Genomic DNA, 25,907 nt, shown 5'->3' with positions numbered 1-25,907 from the left:
TCTTCACTATTAATCTACAATGTAGAAAATAGTAAAAAATAAAGAAAAACCCTGAGTAGGTGTGTCCAAACTTTTGACTGGTACTGTATGTTAAGTACACTTACACCACATGCAGAAGAGCTCATTAAATAAGACATAAATACAACATTTAAATGAGGCTCTTCCCTGTGAAAGAGACCAGCCAATGAGTTACAAACCACACGTCATCGACATTGGAAGTCTCACTTTATGTTGTAGTCTAAGATTGACATTTTCATAACAAAGCATGTCAAAACAACTGTTTTGTTCTTTAAACTATTGCTGATAGTAACTGCGAGATGGAGCTCCAGAAAAATCTAAAACAAATGGCATTTTGTCAGTAACCTTTTCATTGTTTTATTCATATTCACTGTTATTGTTTCTTTTCGTTACTCAACAAGCCTGTTTTTGCATAGTTGTGTGCCATAAGCTATTGTGTTGTGTGCAGCAGTGTATTTTCCCCTTTGGTGAAAAATACTGTGTTAATGCCATCTTTATAACCAATCAGAATAAGATCTGGTACTGTATAGTGAACCACTCAAACCAGGGCATACCTACAGTAATCCAATCATCAATAGTCATCAACTCCCCATTCTTGTCTATACAAGTCCTGCGACACTCTCTCCGTCACATCTGGTCGGTCTAACATACGATCAGAAACAATATTTGGAGAGAAAGGAGAGGACAGGAGGACAGGAGGCTAATAATTGCTCTCTCTCTCTCCCAACCTCCGCTACAACCAGCGCCCGTGGAAGGAGAGCTTCCAGTGAAGTATGTTAGTGAAACATTGTATTTCAACAACGGAGACAGAAATCCTGTATTTAAATTAAGAACCAGTGTTTACAAAGCATCAGCAGAACATTCAGCCAGCGCCAATGACCCTTTTTATTTTCCTTCCTTTGTCAGGAGTGAGAACAACACCTACGACACACAAAGGAATAGTGGGACCTGGAGTCTAGCTGATAATACAAAGCAACAAACAGGCCTTTTCTCTGTTGAACCGTCAACAATCGTCTCATGGCAACTTCCAGTTAAAGCAATTGTCTGGTGTGTTGTTATGGCTGGTTGAGTGAAGGTTGTGTGAGTGTGCTGGTGTGTTGTTATGGCTGGTTGAGTGAAGGTTGTGTGAGTGTGCTGGTGTGTTGTTATGGCTGGTTGAGTGATGGTTGTGTGAGTGTGCTTGTGTGTTGCTATGGCTGGTTGAGTGATGGTTGTGTGAGTGTGCTTGTATGTTCGCTCAACAGTGTGTGTGAGTGTGTGTGGATAGAATTTGCTGTTGTGAATAATTTGCAGGGTGATGGGATTACACTGCTAAAAAATAACGGTGCTTTGGGGTTCTTTAAATAACTTTTTGAGTGTATATGAAGTGAGCCATAGGACAATGTTTTTTCTAGCAGTGTAGGGTGTGTTGAGGTGCAGGGTAAGGCAAAGGCTCTGGAAATGCAGTTTTAAGGGGTACAGAGCAAAGAACACAGAAGCAGCCACAGAATGGGTAACATGGAATGGGCTCAATGACCTAAGAGAAATGAGTTCAATGTTGGGTTGAAGGAGATCAGTTGTAGCAGTCTGACACAAACACTATTTGCAGCATGTTACAGTCAATCCATAATCATACAGAGACACTGAGGTTGCAAGGGTGCGTGGAGAGGAGAAGGGTCCCTTTGTGGAAACAGTTGAGAGTTTTTCATGAAGCAAATGAGAGTTGATGAGTGCCATGAGTACCTGTCGCTCTCTTTCTCCTCCTCCCTTCTGCCTCCAAATCAGTCTCAACCCTCATCCCTGTTGGCAGTACATCTTCCTACAATAGATATCACTACCACATCTTCGTTCTCTCATTCATCATGTCATGTAGTCCTTCTCTTTTTCCTCCCTTCATCTGTTTCTCCCTCCCCTCTACGGCTGTCGGTTACTGACGTCCCGCGGTGTCCGGTTGCGTTCCCCGGAGCCCTTATTGCGGGTCTTGCGCGCGCTGTCCTGTGCCTGCCGGTACTTGTCCAGCATGCTCTTGTGTTTACGCCGCAGCTTGTCGTTGCACCACATCCTCTCACAGTACTCCTCCACGTGCGGCAGGTTGGACGGGCCAATCAGCTGCATGATGTCCTTGAACCAGGGGCGCAGGTGGCTGAGGGGGTTGGTGCTCCTGTAAGCATGGCAGGGTGGCCAGGACCGGTACCCCTTTACCCCCAGGGGACCGTCGAGGGGGGTGTCGTCACGGGCCAGCAGCTCACTCAGTGTGTTCCCCTGCAGGACCTCCAGGGAGAGGTGGGTGAGGGTCTGGGTGAAGCCGTGCTCACGGGAGACACACACATACACACCCTCATCCTGACGGAACACGCGGCGGAAGAGCAGGCCCTGCTCCATATGCATCACTCGGTCATCCAGCTTCACCTACAGGGAGAGAGGGAGGGTGAGGGAGGGAGGGAGGGAGGAAGAGAAGGGAAATAACAAGAGAGAGATATGGAGGGAGAACAGAAGAGATTGAGAAGGGGAGATAGGAAGGCAAGAGGGGAACATGTAGAGGTCAAAAATAACAGAAGAAATAAAGAGGAGCAAAGTGGTGGTGAGATGGAGGGATGAGGGGATGCAAAGTGGTGGTGAGATGGAGGGATGAGGGGATGCAAAGTGGTGGTGAGATGGAGGGATGAGGGGATGCAAAGTGGTGGTGAGATGGAGGGATGAGGGGATGCAAAGTGGTGGTGAGATCAAGGGATGAGGGGATGCAAAGTGGTGGTGAGATGGAGGGATGAGGGGATGCAAAGTGGTGGTGAGATGAAGGGATGAGGGGATGCAAAGTGGTGGTGAGATGGAGGGATGAGGGGATGCAAAGTGGTGGTGAGATGAAGAGATGAGGGGATGCAAAGTGGTGGTGAGATGGAGGGATGAGGGGATGCAAAGTGGTGGTGGGATGAGGGGATGCAAAGTGGTGGTGAGATGAAGGGATGAGGGGATGCAAAGTGGTGGTGAGATGGAGGGATGAGGGGATGCAAAGTGGTGGTGAGATGAAGAGATGAGGGGATGCAAAGTGGTGGTGAGATGAAGAGATGAGGGGATGCAAAGTGGTGGTGAGATGGAGGGATGAGGAGATGCAAAGTGGTGGTGAGATGAAGGGATGAGGGGATGCAAAGTGGTGGTGAGATGGAGGGATGAGGGGATGCAAAGTGGTGGTGAGATGGAGGGATGAGGGGATGCAAAGTGGTGGTGAGATGGAGGGATGAGGGGATGCAAAGTGGTGGTGAGATGGAGGGATGAGGGGATGCAAAGTGGATGAGGTATGGCACAGAGAGGGGGAAGGGGTGAACGTTGAGTTTTTGTGCTGTTTTCTCAGCTTGGAAGGCTATGAAGAATTTTGCCATGAAATTCAGCAGTAGTTTTTTTGTCCTTTCTCTCTGCCACGGTGTGTATTTGTGCCAAAGCAAACAGGGCAGCCTGGTTTTTCCAATTGACAGCTGAGAGACAGGTTTATTTGGTGGGAAATAGAAAGCTGCTCTAATGTCTTAATACGTACATGCTTGACTGAAACACTCCATTAAGCCTAGAGGAACCATAAAGAGACCCTGGCATTGAGGAAACAGGAGCTTTACTGTACATGTAACAGGGCACTAAGCTGGAGCGGACTTGTCTCTCTCTCTCCCTCTCTCTCCCTCGCTCTCTCCCTCTCTCGCTCTCTCCCTCTCTCTCCCTCTCTCTCTCTCGCTCTCTCGCTCTCTCAAACATCTCTTTAAATCTCCCCCTGAGGTCTTTCAGTTTAAAAAAAAACTTGTTCTCTGCTTTTTGTCTCATACCTCTTATTGCTCCATCTCTTGCTCTATCCTCCATCAGACTTTCCCTCTCTTTCTCCCCATCTCTTTCCAACACTCTCGTGATTCCTCCATCTGTCTCTCACACTCTCTCCCTCCCTCCATTGATCAATCTATCTCACCTCTTCCTTGCGGCCGTCTCGTTGGAGCAGCCATGTAACAGTGGCCTGTGGGGAGCGGGGGACACACTCCAGGAAGGTGCTGTTGTTCTCTGTCCCGTACACAACCCTGTCTTCTGTTACGTCCAGCTCCTCCACTGTAACACAGCAGACACAACATTAGAATATGTACACTTAGAAATGTGATCTTCAGAGTATGGTGTGTTCTCAGTAGGCCCTGTGACTTTGGTCATGTCATCTTCAGCTATGGTAGACACAAAATCTCCCTTTTTAGTACCTTTATTCAATGTCAGTGTAATGCAATCCAACCCTAAGGAACTCCTAGGCCTGGCAGAGAACTTTCATCACCCCTCACACACACCTTCGGGTGAGCAAACACACATTCTCCGCCCCTCTGACTGCTACACCCTTCCTTCTTTTGTTCCCCCTCTCTCCGCCCTTCTGTTCCCCTCTCACACCATGATAAACCGACAGGGATCTGTCTTATTCTCAGCACAGGCGTGTCAAGGTTCAGTGAAGCTTCTCCATAAATACAACCTAGTTTCCATTACTTGGTAAATTAAAAGGTTCTTAAAGACCCTCTCATTCAGCCCACGGCTTGTGTATGATGTCATTTCTTACACAATGCTGTGTATTTCAACTGCACCATAGCATATGTTTCATACCTATAAGATACAGACAAGGAACCCAAATACAGCACAAGTTGTGTATATTTGTGATAATCTGTGTTACAGTATCTGTCTGTGTACAGTATATACACAAGTGTGTTGTTTTAAGATAAAGCATGTGTTTCATGTTGCTATCACTCTGGCTCCCAACAGAGGGATGCACATTTTACACAGGGACCTGACACCTCAGTCAAACACAGCTTGTGTTCTATCAGATAACAACTTCGCTCTAGACCTGACACAGGGATATACAATATAAACTACACATGATTTCCACTTCCCTCTACAGTCGTGGCCAATAGTTTTGAGAATGACACAAATATACATTTTCACAAAGTCTGCTGCTTCAGTGTCTTTAGATATTTTTCTCAGATGTTACTATGGAATACTGAAGTATAATTACAGGCATTTCATATGTGTCAAAGGCTTTTATTGACAATTACATGAAGTCGATGCAAAGAGTCAATATTTGCAGTGTTGACCCTTCTTTTTCAAGACCTCTGCAATCCGCCCTGGCATGCTATCAATTAACTTCTGGGCCACATCCTGACTGATGGCAGCCCATTCTTGAATAATCAATGCTTGGAGTTTGTCAGAATTTGTGGGTTTTTGTTTGTCCAACAGCCTCTTGAGGATTGACCACAAGTTCTCAATGGGATTAAGGTCTGGGGAGTTTCCTGGCCATGGACCCAAAATATCAATGTTTTGTTTCCCGAGCCACTTAGTTATCACTTTTGCCTTATGGCAAAGTGCTCCATCAAGCTGGAAAAGGCATTGTTCGTCACCAAACTGTTCCTGGATGGTTGGGAGAAGTTGCTCTCACAGGATCTGTTGGTACAATTCTTGGCTGGCTGGCTGTGTTCTTAGGCAAAATTGTGAGTGAGCCCACTCCCTTGGCTGAGAAGCAACCCCACACATGAATGGTCTCAGGATGCTTTACTGTTGGCATGACACAGGACTGATGGTAGCGCTCACCTTGTCTTCTCCGGACAAGCTTTTTTCCGGATGCCCCAAACAATCGGAAAGGGGTATCATCAGAGAAAATGACTTTACCCCAGTCCTCAGCAGTCCAATCCCTGTACCCTTTGCAGAATATCTGTCTGTCCCTGATGTTTTTCCTGGAGAGAAGTGGCTTCTTTGCTGACACCAGGCCATCCTCCAAAAGTCTTCGCCTCACTGTGCGTGCAGATGCACTCACACCTGCCTGCTGCCATTCCTGAGCAAGCTCTGTACTGGTGGTGCCCCGATCCCGCAGCTGAATCAACTTTAGAAGATGGTCCTGGCCCTTGCTGGACTTTCTTGGGCGCCCTGAAGCCTTCTTCACAACAATTGAACCGCTCTTCTTGAAGTTCTTGATGATCCGATAAATGGTTGATTTAGGTGAAATCTTACTGGCAGCAATATCCTTGCCTGTGAAGCCCTTTTTGTGCAAAGTAATGATGATGACACGTGTTTCCTTGCAGGTAACCATGGTTGACAGAGGATGAATAATGATTCCAAGCACCACCCTCCTTTTGAAGCTTCCAGTCTGTTATTCGAACACAATCAGCATGACAGAGTGATCTCCAGCCTTGTCCTCGTCAAAACTCACACCTGTGTTAACAAGATAATCACTGACATGATGTCAGCTGGTCCTTTTGTTGCAGGGCTGAAATGCAGTGGAAATATTTTGGGGGGGATTCAGTTAATTTGCATGGCAAAGAGGGACCTTGCAATTAATTGCAATTAATCTGATCACTCTTCATAACATTCTGGAGTATATGCAAATTGCCATTATACAAACTGAGGCAGCAGACCTTGTGAAAATTAATATTTGTTTCGTTCTCCTAAACCTTTTGGCCACGACTGTAGAACTGACACTGGGCTATACAATATAAACTACACATGATATCAACTGGCCTTTGGTCATCCAACCTATACATTGTTTACAGTGTATGTCTTGTTCGCTCTCCCCTAAGAGAAAATCAGAGATGCTATTTATATTTATTTCTCTACAGACCCAGGTTGCAGCCCAAATGGTACCCTATAACCTATATACTGTAGTGTACTATACTTTTGACCAAAGCCCTGTAGTCAGGGTTGGGGTGTAATCTGGTTACAAACTGTAATCAGTTATGTTACCAGCACAAATATTGTAATCAGATTACAGATACTTTTGAAAAACTAGATGATTACTTATTGGATCACTTTTACATTCAGACAAACCAAATTTATGATGACACACTACATGTGTTTGATGGGTCATTTTTGTCTTCATCTAATGCCTTTTAAAGTAACTGAAAGTAATCAGTTACCGAGTTTGGGTAATCCAAAAGTTAATCCAAACATTCCCGATAAACATTTTGGAGAGGTAACTAGCAGCTATAACGGATTACATTTAGAAAGTAACCAAACCAATCCTTCCTGTAGTACACTATGTAGGCAATAGGGTACCATTTACGATTTGTTATTATTTTTTAAAAAAATATTTCACCTTTATTTAACCATAGTTAAATATAGTCGCATAGTTGAGAACAAGTTCTCATTTACATTACAACTGTGACCTGGCCAAGATAAAGCAAAGCAGTTAGACACATACAGCAACACAGAGTTACACATGGAATAAACAAACATACAGTCAATAATACAGTAGAAAAAGTCTATATACAGTGTGTGCAAATGAGGTAAGATAAGGGAGGTAATGCAATAAATAGGCCATGGTGGCGAAGTAATTACAATATACCAATTAAACACTGGAGTGATAGTTCTGCTCCAGAAGATGAATGTGCAAGTAGAGATACTGGGGTGTAAAGGAGCAAGATAAATAAATAAATAAATAAATACAGTATGGGGATGAGGTATTTGGATGGGCTATTTACAGATTGGCTATGTACAGATGCCGTCCCAGTGTTTGTCCTACCTCACCTCTCAGTCTAATGCCTCTCAATGGACAGGTTTTACCTCTGTGACCTCCCTGGAGCAAATACTTTGGGTCAATTTCCGCTTGGCCACCATGACAGCCAGACTAGCTCACTCCCCTCACCCCTCTGTCATGCACAACATTGTAATAAGCATTTATCAACAGGATATTAGAGTGCCCTACTTTCCTCCAAGGGCACTTGGCATGTTGTGAGTCTCCGTACTGTATATCCTCACATAGTCTATCATCTTCATTTTGTAATTCATTTACACTCATTTCATTCCCAAGCTTTTCATTCCCACCCTTTACCCTCCATCTCCCCCTCTCTCACCACTGAGGTTCTGGTCCATACACTGCAGGGCCGGGTTGCCATGCCTGATGTCCTGACGGCGATAGCGGCGTCTGCTGAGCGAGGTGTAGCGAGTGCAGGAGGTGCCGTCCCAGGCACAGTAGGGGTCTCTGGCCAGGCAGCACTCAGCACAGGCCTTCCCATACGTCTCACACCTGTGAAGCCTCAGCTGGGCCATACCCACCGGAGAACCCACGTACAGTGCTTGCTGTGTGCGGAAAGGGGTCAGAGTACAACCAGAGAATGAGAATGTAATGTTTTTATCGTGGTGTTGGCTTCAGTGCTTGCATGTTTTCTTTAAGTTTATGTCAACTGTGATAAATCATTTACATTTACTCACCCTTTTTACTGAGATCTCCAAAGAGGTAATGGGAGTTGGCACCTTGATAACATAAAAATCTGATATTTCATTCGCATTCAGACATTGTGAATTGGTTAGACTTTTAAATACATGAGGAGGAGGGGAGACAGAGGAGAAAGGAGGCATCTTATCTAGTTACCTTAAAGACCTGCATCTCCTCCAGAGTGACCTCTTCTGTGTCCAGAGTGTTGCCGCTGCGCAATGCAATGACCTTCAGAACAGTGCCTATGTCTGGGGTCAGAGGTCAGAGGTCAAAATGGTCAACTTACATCCCAATACACTCATGTTTCCTGACTAGTCACCACTCAGACTAATTACAGAAATGTGGAGAAGTTAGGACGAACCGGTGCCTATGAACATGACGTCATACTGTCCATCCTCTGCCTCTACACGGTCCACCACGATCTGTTTGAGGCGGTAGGGCAAGTTGGCCTTGACCAGCAGAGGCTGCTTCATGGCCGGGTACACCGGTCGCCACATCAGGGGGTGCCCTCGGGCAAACTGGAGCACTGCATCTGGGAAGTCCTTGGTACTGCCAAACTGTCTGCCAGGCTGGTTGGTGATCTTACTGGGGCACTGGAGATGAGAGGAACTCTTTAGTAATCATTTTATAAAAACATATGATTTGTGTTAAATGTAAAAGGGGGAATGTGACATGAACGTTTTATTCAGCGGTGTTTTTAGAGATCAATTGATGAGTCATTTAGTAAGTTAGGTCTGTGTTTCTCTGTGACTCCCTTACAATGTTTGGCTGGGAGTTATATTCAACACTGATTGGGAAGATTTCTTAAAATTCTGTCATAACATTGACTAATCCATAGGCACTTCTGACAGCATTGCAAAAAATTATTTCAGTTACTGTAAGTTGGAATGGACATAGAATGGACGTGTACTCATAGATGCCAACGGAAGCCAGGCTTCCCCCCCCAAAAATGACAAAAAATATATATATAAAATGTATCTTTCGTCTCTATGTTTCATCATTTTCCTTCAAATCGCAAGAGGCTGAATGTATCTGACCGGAGATAGCACCCGAGCGAGCAAAACAGCCCCTCTGTATGTGTAGGCCATCTATCTAAAGCAGTCTGGTCCAAAAGAGTATGACAGTGTTGCTGCCCATAACATTGAATGTAAGGGATGCCCGTGACCATTTGGCCCCCCTTGATCATTTAAAAAAAATAATAGCCAATCAGCATTGGTCCTGGCGCACCAAAAAAAAAGTGTAAAGGGAAGCCAGTTTGGATTTGGCGTCACTCCTATCAAATCGCATCGAGAGCATATGTCATTGACAGAAACAACTTGAATTGTTGCATCTTGTTGTGTTGCTGCCCTTTTCTAAATTAGCCATGGATGGAGATGGGGATTTGATCTTGTGGTTTTACTTAATTCTATGTACTAGCCAATGATTATAACGCCGATTCTGATCCAACCAATGTTTGCTACATTGTGCACCTAGCCTGAGACGATGGGAGTTCAATATGTAGCTAGATGTAGAAGGCTAATGTTAACGAGCTAAAGTTGCCAATGAAAATAAGTTACGCTAGCTAACAAGCATTTTAGCCAGGTAGCCTAAACAACAAAAAATTCAAGCGGGTACTGTATGACAAAGTTTTGGACTAAATTGTGTTTAGTTTCTTTGAGTTGTCGCTGTATTAGAGTAAACATTGGTGATTTGATGATGTGGAAATGTTGAAATGGTGCTGGAATAATGGAGGCATCTCCTGTGATGAAACAAAGCTGTGGTTGAATTTATTATGCCAATATGTCTTCTCTTTGTCTCGGCCTTTAGGCCTATATATCACAGTCGCAAGGCATATGAACTAACAGGATACAGAGCAAACAATGCAATTATCACAACACAATACAGCACAAGTCTAGAGTTTGGACACACTACTCATTCAAGGGTTTTTCTTCATTTTTACTATTTTCTACATTGTAGAACAATAGTGAAGACATCAAGACTATGAAATAACACATAAGGAATCATTTAGTAACCAAAAAAGTGTTAAACAAAACAAAATATATTTTAGATTTTAGATTCTTCAAAGTAGCCACTCTTTGCCTTGATGACAGCTTTGCACACTCTTGGCATTTTCTCAACCAGCTTCATGAGGAATGTATTTCCAACAGTCTTGAAGGAGTTCCCACATATGCTTAGCAATTGGTGGCTGCTTTTCCTTCACTCTGCGGTCCAACTCATCCCAAACCATCTCAATTGGGTTGAGGTCGGATAAATAAATAATTTACAGTGTCACCAGCAAAGCACCCCCACACCATCATACCTCCTCCTCCATGCTTCACGGTGGGAAACACACATGCGAAGATCATCCATTCACCTTCTCTGCGTCTCACAAAGCGAATGGAACCAAAAATCTCACATTTGAACTCATCAGACCAAAGGACAGATTTCCACCAGTCTAATGTTCATTGCTCATGTTTCATGTCCCAAGCAAGAATCTTCTTCTTATTGGTGTACTTTAGTAGTGGTTTCTTTGCAGCAATTTGACCATGAAGGCCCGATTCACACAGTCTTCTCTGAACAGTTGATGTTGAGTTGTGTCTGTTACTTGAACTCTGTGAAGCATTTATTTAGGCTGCAATTTCTGAGGCTGGTAACTCTAATGAAGTTAACCTCTGCAGCAGAGGTAACTCTACTTTGAAGAATCTGTTTTTGTTTAACACTTTTTTGGTTACTACATGGTTCCATATGTGTTATTTCATAGTTTATTCTACAATGTAGAAAATAATAAAAACCCTTGATGAGTAGGTGTGTCCAAACTTTTGACTGGTTGTAGGTTGTAATAATGCTTTTTTTTAGCTTCCCCAGTGATTTCACCCACGCACCACTACTGCTATCAAAGCCTATCTAAATTCCTGAATTGACAGGAATGGAGAAAAAATTGTTGCCAAATTCTTATCTACTCTCATTACGGGTGTGAAAACTATGCACACCGCCTAAGCACTAAATCACAGAAGATTGCACAATAGCTTGCAGAAACAGTACAGCTGAGGTGATCTCTGTTTGAGGGAGGAGATAGCCAAATGTCTCCACAGTGCCAAACAGAGGATACATCCAAAATGGCTCCCTATGGACAATGGACAGAAGTCGTGTACTTTATAGGGAATAGGGTGCTATTTGAGACACACACAGATCCAAGCCAGTCAGCTATATATTGATCCAGTAATTTAGGGTGTCTTTGGCTTAGGAGTGTTTACATTGGTGAACCTCAGGAATGAGCAAACTGGAGCAGATTCCCCAAGCATATGTAGAGTATTAGTATAGGAGCATGTACACAGTAAATTCTCCAGTGTCTATACGGGTCCACACTTGTCAGTGTTAAATTTACACAATGCTCGGTCGGGTAAAGCCATATTTGAATATTTCCCAGAGTGCCTTGGCTTTCCAGTGAATTGTAGTTAATACCCATGACACATTTTTTTTGATGGACACATGGTTGTTGCATTCATCGATTTGTAGACCTGTGGTCTTCACTAAGTGAGATCCTAAGCGAATATGTTATCATTAACATTCAATTCTTTAACACAATACAACGTACAAAGTATTTATTAATGAGGTCTTATTTTGAGGGCCTAGTTTTACCCTAATACAATGACCTAAAACTCATGGGTTTCAGGCCTGCAAGTCACATTATGATGTGTATTTCCTATTGGAATCCATCCAGAGTGGGGATATCCAACATTTTGAATTATTCAGAATAACTGCCAGGTTGGGAAAACTACTAATACAGCATATGAGACCATTACATCTCAATCAGACAACACATACACTAACCATTTAAACTGGAACAACAAGTAACATATTGGATTAGTTTAGATAAATATATATTATTTATATTTGAGTAGCATTAGATGAATTAATAAATCAATTTAGTTGCAAAAACATAGAGATTGAAACAAACCATTTTAAAAGGTCAACATTGCTGGGGTTCTTTTACAACAATGGGTGTAAAAGAAGCCTAGTGGTTAGAGCATTGGACTAGTAACCGAAAGGTTGCAAGATCGAATCCCTGAGCTGACAAGGTAAAAATCTGTCGTTCTGCCCCTGAACAAGGCAGTTAACTCACTGTTCCTAGGCCGTCATTGAAAATAAGAATTTGTTCTTAACTGACTTGCCTAGTTAAATAAAGGTCAAATAATTGTTTTATTACAGGCGTGCCCCTGAATGTCCTCTCTCTCTCTTTCTCTCTCTCTCTCTCTCTCGGCCAGGACACACTTCTTAATCAGGCCTGTGTGTGTGGATTGAAACCACAGAGGTGCCGACTCTGCTCTGACACTCGGGCCCTGAATGAAGCTAAATTACAGCGATGTGGATGACAAGAAAACATGAGGCAGAGCTGCTGAGGGGAGGACCAACAGTAACCACACGGGACTAGCTCTTTATCCCTCTGTTGAAGTTTCTTCTTCATTCTCTCTGTCGCTGTCTGTCTCCCTTTCTCATTCAATTTCTCTCTCTCTCGCCCCAGTTTGATCACCTGATCTCTCTCACACAAGCAAGCTGACAAGGAGTCTGAAACAAAGTATTAGTTTGTAGATATGCCATGGTAGCCTGCAGTATGGTACTGTATGGTATTACTCACCACCCCAGGTCTTGGATAGGGCACTCTGCCCTCGTAAGCCCCCCACTGGTAGTCAGGTCCCTCCTTGTGTGCAAAAGGCCCGTTGAAGGCTTCTCTGATGTCTGCCATACGGTACACACAAACTGCAAAGCCTTGGAACACGTTACTAGGGGAGAGAGGAACGTTTAACGTTAGGGACTGATTTCATTAGGGTTTGGTTCCTCCATTGTACATGTTAAAGCTACAGACTGGGATTTGAAAAACAACAAAATATCCGCCTTGCCGCTTGTTTTTGGTAAGGGATGGGTCTGGAGGAATGCAACCACTGTCAAATTCATAGACGGCGATATGGACGTGTGTAACCATGTGTGGAGCTCACCTGATGGTGCTGAAGATTGCATAAACATCTGGGTTCTTCTCATCCTTGCCTCTAAGCAGGAAAACATCCTCTGTGAAACAAAATACAAGGGTTATTGAGTACTTTTGTTAATGTGCTCAGGTTTGGTGCCTGCGAGCATACATTATTTGTGCTTGTGTGTGTATGTGTGTATGTGTGTCTCACCCAGCTCGTCAAAGTGTGTGTCAATGCCATGAGGCCCAGGTACAGAACACACCAGTCTGGCCTTGATGAAGGTGCTCCATTTATTCACCAGCACTCTCTGTCCACCTACATCATTCTATAGAGGACACAGACAACACGCCACCACCATCACCATAACATTTCAATCACACAGACAACTCACCATCACCATCACCACCATCACCACCATTACATCTCAAACATACAGACAACTCACCATCACCATCACCACCATCACCACCATTACATTTCAATCACACAGACAACTCACCACATCACCATCACCACCATCTCAAACATACAGACAACACATCACCACCACCACCATCACCATCACCACCACCGCCACCATCACCACCACCACCACCACCATCACCACCACCACCACCACCACCATCACCACCACCACCACCACCACCACCACCACCACCATCACCATCCCCACCACCACCACCACCACCACCACCACCACCACCACCATCACCACCACCACCACCACCACCACCACCATCACCATTACATCTCAATCACACAGACAACACATCACCACCACCATCACCACATCACCACTACCATCACCACCACCACCACCATTACATCTCAATCATACAGACAACACATCACCACCACCATCACCACATCACCACTACCATCACCACCACCACCACCACCACCATTACATCTCAATCATACAGACAACACACCACCACCATCACCACCATCCCCACCACCACCACCATCACCACCACCATTACATCTCAATCATACAGACAACACATCACCACCACCATCACCACATCACCACTACCATCACCACCACCACCACCACCATTACATCTCAATCATACAGACAACACATACACTAACCAAAAGAGGGAGGGAGAGAGGAGAGATGGCTCACACTGACTAGACATACAGTATAATTGTCAATACGAGGCAAACAAATAGAGTTTATCAGTTACACCCAAACAAAGAATAACCATTATCCATACGACAGCAGGACTAAAAAGCATAGAAGTACATACTGTAGCTAACTAACTCTGTCTGTCCTCTCCCGTGGGAAAGTTGTCTAGTAAACCCTTCTATAACCATGCACTGGACACTGGGGAGACAGAGAGCACGGGTTATAGAGATGTAATCATATGAGCTTGTCTTCTCCTCCATACTGTTTTATAGTGTATTGTTGTAGCGCTAGCATACTGGCAGCGTACAGACAGACAGGGACGTTTAATAGACACCAGGGCTGTGTAAGCTGTCTGGGATCAGATCATTGCTTTCTTGGAAGGATGTGGTCCTGTTCTGGTGGAGCTGATAATAGCAGGCAGTGTTTAACAACGCCTTGGGGAGGGATGTACAGGAAGAAATATAAGATGTATGGAGAGAGATTTGGGGGGGACTGTGGGGACTGTGGGGACTGTGTGTGTTTGTTTGTGTGAGAACCATAGACTTGTAAGTGTGAGCAAAGGAATGTTACACTATAAATTGCCTAGACTCTAAAACAGATGGCGAATCTAAAGCAGGTTGCGAACTTGTCAGCTGTGGTGTGTGTGTGTGTGTGTGTGTGTGTGTGTGTGTGTGTGTGTGTGTGTGTGTGTGTGTGTGTGTGTGTGTGTGTGTGTGTGTGTGTGTGTGTGTGTGTGTGTGTGTGTGTGTGTCAGAAGGGATGTATGACTGTGTGAGAGAGATGGGAGCCATGCACACTCTGACGCTCATACCAGAGCACATCCAACAGCTGTGTGTGTAAGGAGGAAGAAAGACGCCAATTGTTGGGGAATGTCAGCTCTTTCCCTCCAATGTTGGTGGATCAGTGTAGTATGTGTGAGTGTGTGGGTAGAGTCCAGTGAGTGTGCATAGCCTAGTGGCTAGAGTGTTGGCCTGGGAACCGAAAAGTTGTAAGATCAAATCCCTGAGCTGACAAGGTAAAAATCTGTCGTTCTGCCCCTGAACAAGGCAGTTAAGCTACTGTTCCTAGGCTGTCATTGAAAATTTGCATTTGTTCTTAACTGACTTGCCTAGTTAATTAAATAAATAAAAAATTGCATTAGTGCAAGAGAGTCAATGCAAATAGTCTATGTAGACATGTGATTAACTGTCCAGCAGTCTTATTGCAGTTGCCATACCATGTGGTGACGCAGCCAGACAAGATGCTCGCAATAATGCAGCTGTATAACTTTCTGAGGGTGTGAGGGACCATGCCAAATCTTTTCAGCCTCCCGGGGGGGAAGAGGCATTGTCGTGCCCTCTTCAAGACTGTGTTGGTGTGTTTTGACTGTACAGGCTTTGCTTTCTCCATTTATGTTTTGAGGTTGGACTTTAGCGTGTGTAGCTCGTTAGCACGTAGGGCGCACCATTGGGGTCACCTCGTTCGTTAGCACGTAGGGCGCACCATTGGGGTCACCTCGTTCGTTAGCATGTAGGGGGCGCACCATTGGGGTCACCTCGTTCGTTAGCACGTAGGGCGCACCATTGGGGTCACCTCATTCGTTAGCATGTAGGGCGCACCATTGGGGTCACCTCGTTTGTTAGCATGTAGGGCGCACCATTGGGGTCACCTCGTTCGTTAGCATGGAGGGCGCACCATTGGTGTCACCTCGTTCGTTAGCATGTAGGGCGCACCATTGGGGTCACCTCGTTCGTCAGTATGTGTTATACCTGTGCTGGTTGCCATCTCGTTAGTGGGAAGGTGTTTCACCTGTGCTGGCCCATGTGCTATTTAAGAGTGGCTGGCCCATGTGCTATTTAAGAGTGGCTGGCCCATGTGCTATTTAAGAGTGGCTGGCCCATGTGCTATTTAAGAGTGGCTGGCCCATGTGCTATTTAAGAGTGGCTGGCCCATGTGCTATTTAAGAGTGGCTGGCCCATGTGCTATTTAAGAGTGGCTGGCCCATGTGCTATTTAAGAGTGGCTGGCCCATGTGCTATTTAAGAGTGGCTGGCCCATGTGCTATTTAAGAGTGGCTGGCCCATGTGCTATTTAAGAGTGGCTGGCGCATGTTCTATTTAAGAGTGGCTGGCCCATGTGCTATTTAAGAGTGGCTGGCCCTTGTGCTATTTAAGAGTGGCTGGCCCATGTGCTATTTAAGAGTGGCTGGCGCATGTTCTATTTAAGAGTGGCTGGCGCATGTTCTATTTAAGAGTGGCTGGCCCATGTGCTATTTAAGAGTGGCTGGCCCTTGTGCTATTTAAGAGTGGCTGGCCCATGTGCTATTTAAGAGTGGCTGGCGCATGTTCTATTTAAGAGTGGCTGGCCCATGTGCTATTTAAGAGTGGCTGGCCCATGTGCTATTTAAGAGTGGCTGGCCCATGTGCTATTTAAGAGTGGCTGGCCCATGTGCTATTTAAGAGTGGCTGGCCCATGTGCTATTTAAGAGTGGCTGGCCCATGTGCTATTTAAGAGTGGCTGGCCCATGTGCTATTTAAGAGTGGCTGGCCCATGTGCTATTTAAGAGTGGCTGGCCCATGTGCTATTTAAGAGTGGCTGGCCCATGTGCTATTTAAGAGTGGCTGGCGCATGTTCTATTTAAGAGTGGCTGGCCCATGTGCTATTTAGAGTGGCTGGCCCATGTGCTATTTAAGAGTGGCTGGCCCATGTGCTATTTAAGAGTGGCTGGCCCATGTGCTATTTAAGAGTGGCTGGCCCATGTGCTATTTAAGAGTGGCTGGCCCATGTGCTATTTAAGAGTGGCTGGCCCATGTGCTATTTAAGAGTGGCTGGCCCATGTGCTATTTAAGAGTGGCTGGCCCATGTGCTATTTAAGAGTGGCTGGCCCATGTGCTATTTTAGAGTGGCTGGCCCATGTGCTATTTAAGAGTGGCTGGCCCATGTGCTATTTAAGAGTGGCTGGCCCATGTGCTATTTAAGAGTGGCTGGCCCATGTGCTATTTAAGAGTGGCTGGCCCATGTGCTATTTAAGAGTGGCTGGCCCATGTGCTATTTAAGAGTGGCTGGCCCACCTTTAGTTGGCACTCCCTATTTTTTTTAATTAAATAAAAAATAACATTCCTTTGTCTGATTTCCCTGATTTAATTTTGCTCCACATTTTTGGTTTGCTTCCTGTCTTTAAGTTTATTGTGGGGGTTTTCTTTTGTTTGCCTCTTCTTAGGCAAATTTAGTGGTCCCTCATGGTGAGTGTCGTTTAGGTTCCAGTTATTGTTGTTAGTCAACTTTCAGTGGACACACCCATGAGTGTCTTACAGAACCCCTGCTAAAACCCACCTGTTTTGTGTAGTTGTTGTCAGTGACTCTGTTAGTTTCTGTTTGAGCAACATTATTTGGATTTCTAGCTGGGGAACGTAGCAGGACCATGATAGGTCCTTAGTGATGTGGATACCAAGGAACTTGAATCTCTTGACTGGCTCCACTACAGCCCCGTCGATATGAATGGGGGCATGCTCGGCCCTCCACTTCCTGTAGTCCACCATCAGCTCCTTTGTGTTGCTGGCGTTGAGGGAGAGGTTGTTGTCCTGGCACCACACGGCCAGGTCTCTAACCTCCTCCATATATGCTGTCTCAGCGTCTTTGGTGATCAGGCCTACTACCATTGTTTCAGTAGAGGCAAACTTAATGATGGTGTTGGAGTCGTGCGCGACCACACAGCCTCTGGTGAACAGGGAGTACAGGAGGGGACTATGCACGCACCCCTGAGGGGCTCCCATGTTGAGGGTCAGCATGGTGGATGTGTTGTTGCCTACCCTCACCACCTGGGAGTGACCCGTCGGGAAGTCCAGGATCCAGTTGTAGAAGGTGTTCAGTCCCAGGGTCCTTAGCTTAGTGATGAGCTTGGAGGGAACTCTGGTGTTGATTGCTGAGCTGTAGTCAATAAACCACATTCTCACATAGGTGTTCCTTTTGTCCATTTGTGAAAGGGCAGTGTGGAGTGCAATAGAGATTGCATCATCTGTTGATCTGTTGGGGTGGTATGCGATTTAGTTAGGTGCAACTGTATGTATATTTCTCTTACCGCACACACACGTCCTATTCGGGTGTGGATGGCCCCCTCTCTGTTCCCGGCCTCCATGGCCTTCTCCGTGAAGAAGAAGTACACCTTGTCATTGTCACGGTCATCATTATCAGGGATGAGGTGGGCCGCAACAAACTTAGGATCTGGAGAGAGGGAAGAAGAGAGAGTAGGTGAGTGGGTGAGTGGGTGAGTGAGAGAGTGAGAGAGTCAGTGAAAAGAAAGAGAGCAAATAGGAGTTATTTCTTAGCAAGTAGTGTCTATAGAAGATGTAAGAACCAAGTGGTGTAGAATGGGTGTATAATTGATATTGGTTTAGGTGTGTATTCAGTGTGGGTGCTGAGTACAGTACAGTTGTTGTACCATGCAGCAGTCTCTGGTCCGTCTCAGTCCTCATGGTGGAGCGACCTCCCAGACTACGGAAGATCACTGAGTCTCTGCCCAGGAAGTCTGCAGTCAGCCCTGTGTATAACTCCCCACCTGGGAACAGACAGAGAGGAAAGGATGGAGGAAGAGAATGAAAGAGGAGGGGATGAGGAGAGAGGATGAGGAAATAAGGGATGGCAGGGGAAAAATGTCACGATTACAGGAATACAAAATTGGCCAATATAGTAGACATACCCCAAGCCACATGTCCTGCATCCCTAGAGAAGGTTCATAGACTGGACAAAGATCAGATCAACTGTCTGTAACAGCATCTCCCATTGAATCAGACAGCATTCCCAACTGAACTCGTATCAGATGAAATGCTATCCCTACTCTACATGACAGAGCTCAGGTCATGCTCCTAACAAGAGTATATTCATCTACAGTGGCCGTGTCATAGCTCCCTAAGCCCTGCCATCACTTCACTGACTGAGGATGGAAGTGCCTATGTGTGCGAGCACACGTGTGTGTATCTATGGCTCAAATGATCGTTTCCCAACCAAGGAGCTGAATTATAATAGCAGATAGCTGTACAGAGACAGTGGGGCTGCCTTACACCCCTGAGCACAAACAGATAGTCAGTCTGACTTGGTCCCACAGAGTTTTGAGAAGTGTGATTAATGCAGACTCTGGCCCCGCTGAAAGGCAATAGCTTCTTTCAATAGCTGATCCCAGAGAAAGAAGAGATGCAGAGAAACATCAGAGGGATGCGTGTGTGTGAGGAAGCAGGGAGGAGGGTTACTGACCTCCTGTCCTCCCCCTGCCAAAGAGCTCTCTTTACTAGTGGGACACAATGGCCATGACAAATACACTCTGTCTTCCTCTCTCTCTCTTTTTCTCCTTCTCCGTCTCCCCTTCTCTTTCTCTCTATTTTATTTCTTCCCCCATCTCTCTTTCTCTCTCTATCTCTGTCTGATGAATCTATCCATTGCGACCAGAAATTACACCTTAATCATGATTCAAAAGTCCCTACAGAATGAATAGAGGATAATAGATGTGTGATTCAACAGTGTAGAACATGTACACAACGTGTGTGTGTGTGTGTTTAGTGTGTTTTTCCATGTTAGCTTTATACAGTGTATGTGAGTGAGCATTAGTGGAATATTACGTTGTTTGTGTAGGGTTTGTCTTTTGTGTATCAGTGTGCTCAAGGATAGACTGCTGGGCCTTTGGCCGTCCCTGTGTGTCTGCCTGCCAGATCCAATGCATTTTGGGACAGATCCTGGAGTTTGTGGGGTTCAGCAGCAGAGGCAGGGTGGGAGGACACACGCGCACACACACACACACACACACACACACACACACACACACACACACACACACACACACACACACACACACACACACACACACACACACACACACACACACACACACACACACACACACGCACACACACACACACACACACACACACACACTTTTCACCCCTGCGACTTCTAGAGTTGCATGCTGATGCAGTAAATCTGGCTTATTTCACAAGCTATGTGGAATGACAACAAGAGAGGAACACCCTTACTACAGTGTATCTCACAGAATCAGAAACCTCAAACCCCTTCCGGCTGTTGTGTTGAGATAAACATACTGGACTAATAAAGACACAGAATACAGGACCTACCAATTAAGGTGCTAGCGAAGGGGAGGCTGGGGTCGTGAGGAACCTTCCCCCGTCCGTTCTCCATTTTGGTAGGGTCCATGGTGAAAACATGCTGTTTAGGGGAAAAAAAGAGAAATGGGATTAGGAAAAATTCAGATATCACATATCATATCACATATCATTAAAATATTAGATTAGAAGTTTAATAGTCACATGTCCAGGGTTGCAAGTGCAAATACAGGCTACAGTGAAATTCTTAAGAAAGGCTATGCATACCAAGGCTATGCTCACTGAGTCTGTACATAGTCAAAGCTTTCCTTAAGTTTGGGTCAGCCACAGTGGTCAGGTGTTCTTTCTTTCTTTCCCTCCCTCCCTCCCTCCCTCCCTCCCTCCCTCCCTCCCTCCCTCCCTCCCTCCCTCCCTCCCTCCCTCCCTCCCTCCCTCCCTCCCTCCCTCCCTCCCTCCCTCCCTCCCTCCCTCCCTACTTCATCCATCTCTCCCTCCCCTCTCTCTCTACTTCATCCATCTCTCCCTCCCCTCTCTCTCTACTTCATCCATCTCTCCCTCCCCTCTCTCTCTACTTCATCCATCTCTCCCTCCCCTCTCTCTCTACTTCATCCATCTCTCCCTCCTCTCTCTTTACTTCATCCATCTCTCTCTCCCCTCTCTCTACTTCATCCATCTCTCCCTCCCCTCTCTCTCTACTTCATCCATTTCTCCCCCTCTCTCTCTACTTCTCTACTTCTACTATACCTCATTCTCTATACCTCATTTATCCTCCTTACAGCACCTCTCTACTCTCTTTACTTTACCTCCTCTCTTTTGCTTCTCCCTCCTCTCTCTACTTCATCCATCTCTCCCTCCTCTCTCTCTACTTCATCCATCTCTCCCTCCCCTCTCTCTCTACTTCATCCATCTCTCTCTCCTCTCTCTATACTTCATCCATCTCTCTCTCCCCTCTCTCTACTTCATCCATCTCTCCCTCCCCTCTCTCGCTACTTTCATCCATCTCTCCCCTCCCTCCCCTCTCTCTCTACTTCATCCATCTCTCCCTCCCTCCCCTCTCTCTCTACTTCATCCATCTCTCCCTCCCCTCTCTCTCTACTTCATCCATCTCTCCCTCCCCTTTCTCTCTACTTCATCCATCTCTCCCTCCCCTCTCTCTCTACTTCATCCATCTCTCCCTCCCCTCTCTCTCTACTTCATCCATCTCTCCCTCCCCTCTCTCTCTACTTCATCCATCTCTCCCTCCCCTCTATCTCTACTTCATCCATCTCTCCCCCTCTCTCTCTACTTCATCCATCTCTCCCTCCTCTCTCGATACTTCATCCATCTCTCCCCTCTCTCTCTACTTCATCCATCTCTCCCTCCCCTCTCTCTCTACTTCATCCATCTCTCCCTCCCCTCTCTCTCTACTTCATCCATCTCTCCCTCCCCTCTCTCTCTACTTCATCCATCTCTCCCTCCCCTCTCTCTCTACTTCATCCATCTCCACCCTCCCCTCTCTCTCTACCTCATCCATCTCTCCCTCCCCTTTCTCTCTACTTCATCCATCTCTCTCTCCCCTCTCTCTACTTCATCCATCGCTCCCTCCCCTCTATCTCTACTTCATCCATCTCTCTCTCCCCTCTCTCTACTTCATCCATCTCTCCCTCCCCTCTCTCTCTACTTCATCCATCTCTCCCTCCCCTCTATCTCTACTTCATTCATCTCTCCCCCTCTCTCTCTACTTCATCCATCTCTCCCTCCTCTCTCGATACTTCATCCATCTCTCCCCCTCTCTCTCTACTTCATCCATCTCTCCCTCCCCTCTCTCTCTACTTCATCCATCTCTCCCTCCCCCTCTCTCTCTACTTCATCCATCTCTCCCTCCCCTCTCCCTCTACTTCATCCATCTCCACCCTCCCCTCTCTCTCTACTTCATCCATCTCTCTCCTCCCCTCTCTCTCTACTTCATCCATCCTCTCCCTCCCCTCTCTCTCTACTTCATCCATCTCTCCCTCCTCCCTCTCTCTCTCACTTCATCCTCTCTCCCTCCCCTCTCTCTCTACTTCATCCATCTCTCCCTCCCCCTCTCTCTCTACTTCATCGATCTCTCCCTCCCCCTCCTCTACTTCATCAACCTTCTACTCCATCTCTCCTCTCCCTCTCCCTCTCCTCTCTCTACTTCATCCCATCTCCCTCCCCTCTCCCTCTACTTCATCCATCTACTCCCTCTCTCTCCTCCTCCTCTCTCCCTCTACTACTCTCTACTTCTCCATCTCTCCCTCCCCTCTCTCTCTACTTCATCCATCTCCTCCCTCCCCTCTCCCTCTACTTCATCCATCTCTCCCCTCCCTCTCTCTCTATTCATCCATCTCTCCCTCCCCTCTCTCTCTACTTCATCCACTCTCTCGCCTCCCCTCTCTCTCTACTTCATCCATCTCTCCCTCCCCTCTCTCTCTACTTCATCCATCTCTCCCTCCCCTCTCTCTTACTTCATCCATCTCTCCCCTTCCCCCCTCTCTCTCTACTTCATCCATCCTCTCCCTCCCCTCTCTCTCTACTTCATCCCTCTCTCCCTCCCCTCTCTCTCTACTTCATCCATCTCTCCCTCCCCCCTCTCTCTCTACTTCATCCATCTCTCCCTCCCCTCTCTCTCTACTTCATCCACCTCTCCCTCCCCTCTCTCTCTACTTCATCCATCTCTCCCTCTCTCCCTCCCCTCTCTCTCTACTTCATCCATCTCTCCCTCCCCTCTCTCTCTACTTCATCCACCTCTCCCTCACCACCCCCCTTCTCTCTACTCCCTCCCTCCCTCTCTTTCTCCTCCTGGCTAGTCTCTGTCAGATCCAGTCTCTCTGTGGTAACTCGGTGCAGAGCGAGGGGACTGGCGCTAGTCATGTCTGTTGTCGTTCTGTAGTCAGCCCTGCCAAGCCAAACAGCCCAGCAACCCCACTACGAAGCCTGACACGACTACTGGCACACACACATGCTCTTTGATGCGCGCACACACACACACGCACGCGCACACGCACGCACGCACACACACACCATAGGAGGTTGGTGGGACCTTAATTGGGGAGGACTGGCTCGTGGTAATGGCTGAAGCAGAATAAGTGGAATGGTATCAAATCTTAAACATATGGTTTCCGTTATGAGCCGTCCTCCCCCAGCAGCCTCCACTGCCACACACACACTAGTTTTAAGACCGCAGGACTTCATTGCTAAAAAATGTTTTTGTTGTTGTTGTTTCTTTTATCCATTCATATTTTATTTGCTCATGGGGGGGGGGGGGTCATGAACCTTCAGGCCGGTTTGTGGGTGGGATGACCTTTGACAGGGTGTTTCCCCTCTGTTCCAGGCCTCCCCAGGACAGATGTGCAGTCAGCTGCCTTACGTCGCCTTCACACCTTAACACACTGTATCCATCTACCAACACACACAGGCACAGAGAGACATAGAAACACACGCACAAGCATGCACACACACACACACACACACAAACAAACACACACACACACACTATGCTGCTCTACTCTACAAAGTAGATGCATTGTTCTCAGTGTCATGGTGAGCTTGTCAGAGGCAGCACAGAGATAAGACCTAAAGGTTTTTAATGAAGTGTCATAAAGCATAGGTCCAAACCACACAGGATGATGAATTTAGAGAGAGGGTCAGCATGGCAGAACACACAACCCTCCGCAGTTAATCCAGCAGCCTCCACCCTAACTACCAACACACACACAAACACACTAAGACCCCCAATATGACCACCACAGACAGACCACCCTTCCACTCCCTGCCTATAAATATACCCTCCCTGTCTCACATAACACCCTGTTGGTTCCACAACCTCCATCCCCCAACTTGAATAGGTGGAACCCTCACCAACCCTCCAAGCCCAGTGCCTCATTCCCTCATGCCCAGTCCGATCCCCTCCTGCTGGGTGAGCCACATGGGCCTGTGTGCAGCTTTGTGGGGTTTCACCACATACAGGCACCTACAGAGGGCCTCACACCAGGGCAGCAGGGCCCCGCTGGACAGCTGCATGCTCGAGCACAACCCTGGGTCATGTGTCCTCAGCCTGGAGCTCTGAGCCTGGAGCCAGAGCACTGAACGTTACTGACGGCTACAGGCTGCTGCCTCTTTCTGTACACATTGTCTCAGAGAGAGAGAGAGAGAGAGAGAGAGAGAGAGAGACTGGATCCAATAAGACAGTATCAGGTATCAAATACTATACAACGGAGACAGACAGACAATCCATAGGGAGTAGTTGGTACTGCCATGATCACAATACTACAGCTTTACAACGAGGTGAGGAGACTGAGGCAGTCAAAGGTATGGGAGTCAGTCAGCATAAGACCAGACCAGACAGCCTCATCTGATTACTGGCTGCTGGAGGAGAGAGTATGTAGAGCAAAACCAGGGTGACTCATCTGTCAGAGCCTCTGTGTGTGTGTGTGTGTGTGTGTGTGTGTGTGTGTGTGTGTGTGTGTGTGTGTGTGTGTGTGTGTGTGTGTGTGTGTGTGTGTGTGTGTGTGTGTGTGTGTGTGTGTGTGTGATGCAGTGGGGTCTTACCTCTCCACGGTAGCCCACGTACACATAGGTACACATGGGTTGGAATGCACCCGTACCACAGGCCAGCAGATGGGTGCGGTTATAGGGCTGCAGCAGGCGCACAAAGTTGGCACACTCCGTCTGTGAACACACACACACACACAGGTTAAATAAATACACATACACAGGACAACAATAAACTGTCAACCAATTTCTGACCATTTTGTGTAGAGCAAAAATATTTCTTAACAAAGGCCATTGATTCCACATGTTAGCAATAAGGGCCAAGAACAAGATTTGAAAAGATGAAAAACAATAAACTTGAACAAACGCTGGGCTTCCCAGATCTTTCCCACAGCTAAAGACAGGGCCACATGGAGGGATCAGGCAACAGAGAGAAGAGAAGGAGAAAGATGGAGAGCTAGAGAGAGAGGGGTAGGGGGAGAATAAGAGAGGAGATCTAGAGACAGAATAAGATAAAATTGAATCCTCGAGCCCTCAGGAAGAGTAGGGCACAGATGTATCCTTTTCTTAAAGTTTCACAATAGAAGCTGAGGAGTGGTGTCACAGTGACCAACAGGAAACAAGCCAAGAGTGTCACTGCCCTAGGGTGAGAGGGTCAAACTCGTCCACTTAGCTGCTGTGTGTGTGACTTAAAAAAATAATAATAACCAGGAAGGGCTCATTGAGATTAAAATCTCTTTTTCAAGAGTGCCCTGGCCAAGATAGGCAACACCAAGTCATTACAAAAAAATTACAGACAGACAACATGAAAAACTACAAGTAATCTAGTAAAAACCATTGACTTCACAAGAGTATAAAACAGCAAATGATAAACATAAGTCAACATGGGCCAGCATGGGCCAGCATCCCTGTGGAACGCTTTCGACACCTTGTAGATTCCATGCCCTGACGAATTGAGGCTGTTTGAGGGCAAAGGGGGGTGCAACTCAATATTAGGAAGGTGTTCCTAATGTTTTGTACACCCACTGTACAGTATATTGGAGGTTTGGAGTGAAG

General features: G+C 46.4%; 1 protein-coding gene across 1 annotated transcript in view; it reads right to left on the bottom strand.

Moving 5' to 3' along the window:
* Nucleotides 1-208: 208 nt before the first annotated feature.
* The window catches only part of LOC109869745 (semaphorin-3G-like), a 58,488-nt gene continuing 32,789 nt past the window's right edge, over nucleotides 209-25,907 (bottom strand). The window contains exons 4-16 of the mRNA XM_031803930.1: nucleotides 24,909-25,028; nucleotides 20,370-20,460; nucleotides 18,689-18,805; nucleotides 18,329-18,471; nucleotides 13,351-13,465; nucleotides 13,168-13,237; nucleotides 12,810-12,954; nucleotides 8,556-8,787; nucleotides 8,351-8,442; nucleotides 8,191-8,232; nucleotides 7,833-8,058; nucleotides 3,938-4,071; nucleotides 209-2,406 (exon numbers count right to left, since the gene is read on the bottom strand). Coding sequence (XP_031659790.1) covers nucleotides 1,912-2,406; nucleotides 3,938-4,071; nucleotides 7,833-8,058; nucleotides 8,191-8,232; nucleotides 8,351-8,442; nucleotides 8,556-8,787; nucleotides 12,810-12,954; nucleotides 13,168-13,237; nucleotides 13,351-13,465; nucleotides 18,329-18,471; nucleotides 18,689-18,805; nucleotides 20,370-20,460; nucleotides 24,909-25,028 — 2,022 coding nt within the window. The 3' untranslated portion in view covers nucleotides 209-1,911. The remainder of the gene's footprint in view (nucleotides 2,407-3,937; nucleotides 4,072-7,832; nucleotides 8,059-8,190; nucleotides 8,233-8,350; nucleotides 8,443-8,555; nucleotides 8,788-12,809; nucleotides 12,955-13,167; nucleotides 13,238-13,350; nucleotides 13,466-18,328; nucleotides 18,472-18,688; nucleotides 18,806-20,369; nucleotides 20,461-24,908; nucleotides 25,029-25,907) is intronic.

The sequence above is a fragment of the Oncorhynchus kisutch genome, linkage group LG24 (genome assembly GCF_002021735.2).
Source record: "Oncorhynchus kisutch isolate 150728-3 linkage group LG24, Okis_V2, whole genome shotgun sequence".
NCBI classification, from domain to species: domain Eukaryota; kingdom Metazoa; phylum Chordata; class Actinopteri; order Salmoniformes; family Salmonidae; genus Oncorhynchus; species Oncorhynchus kisutch.
This window is presented reverse-complemented; position numbering and strand designations above follow the sequence as displayed.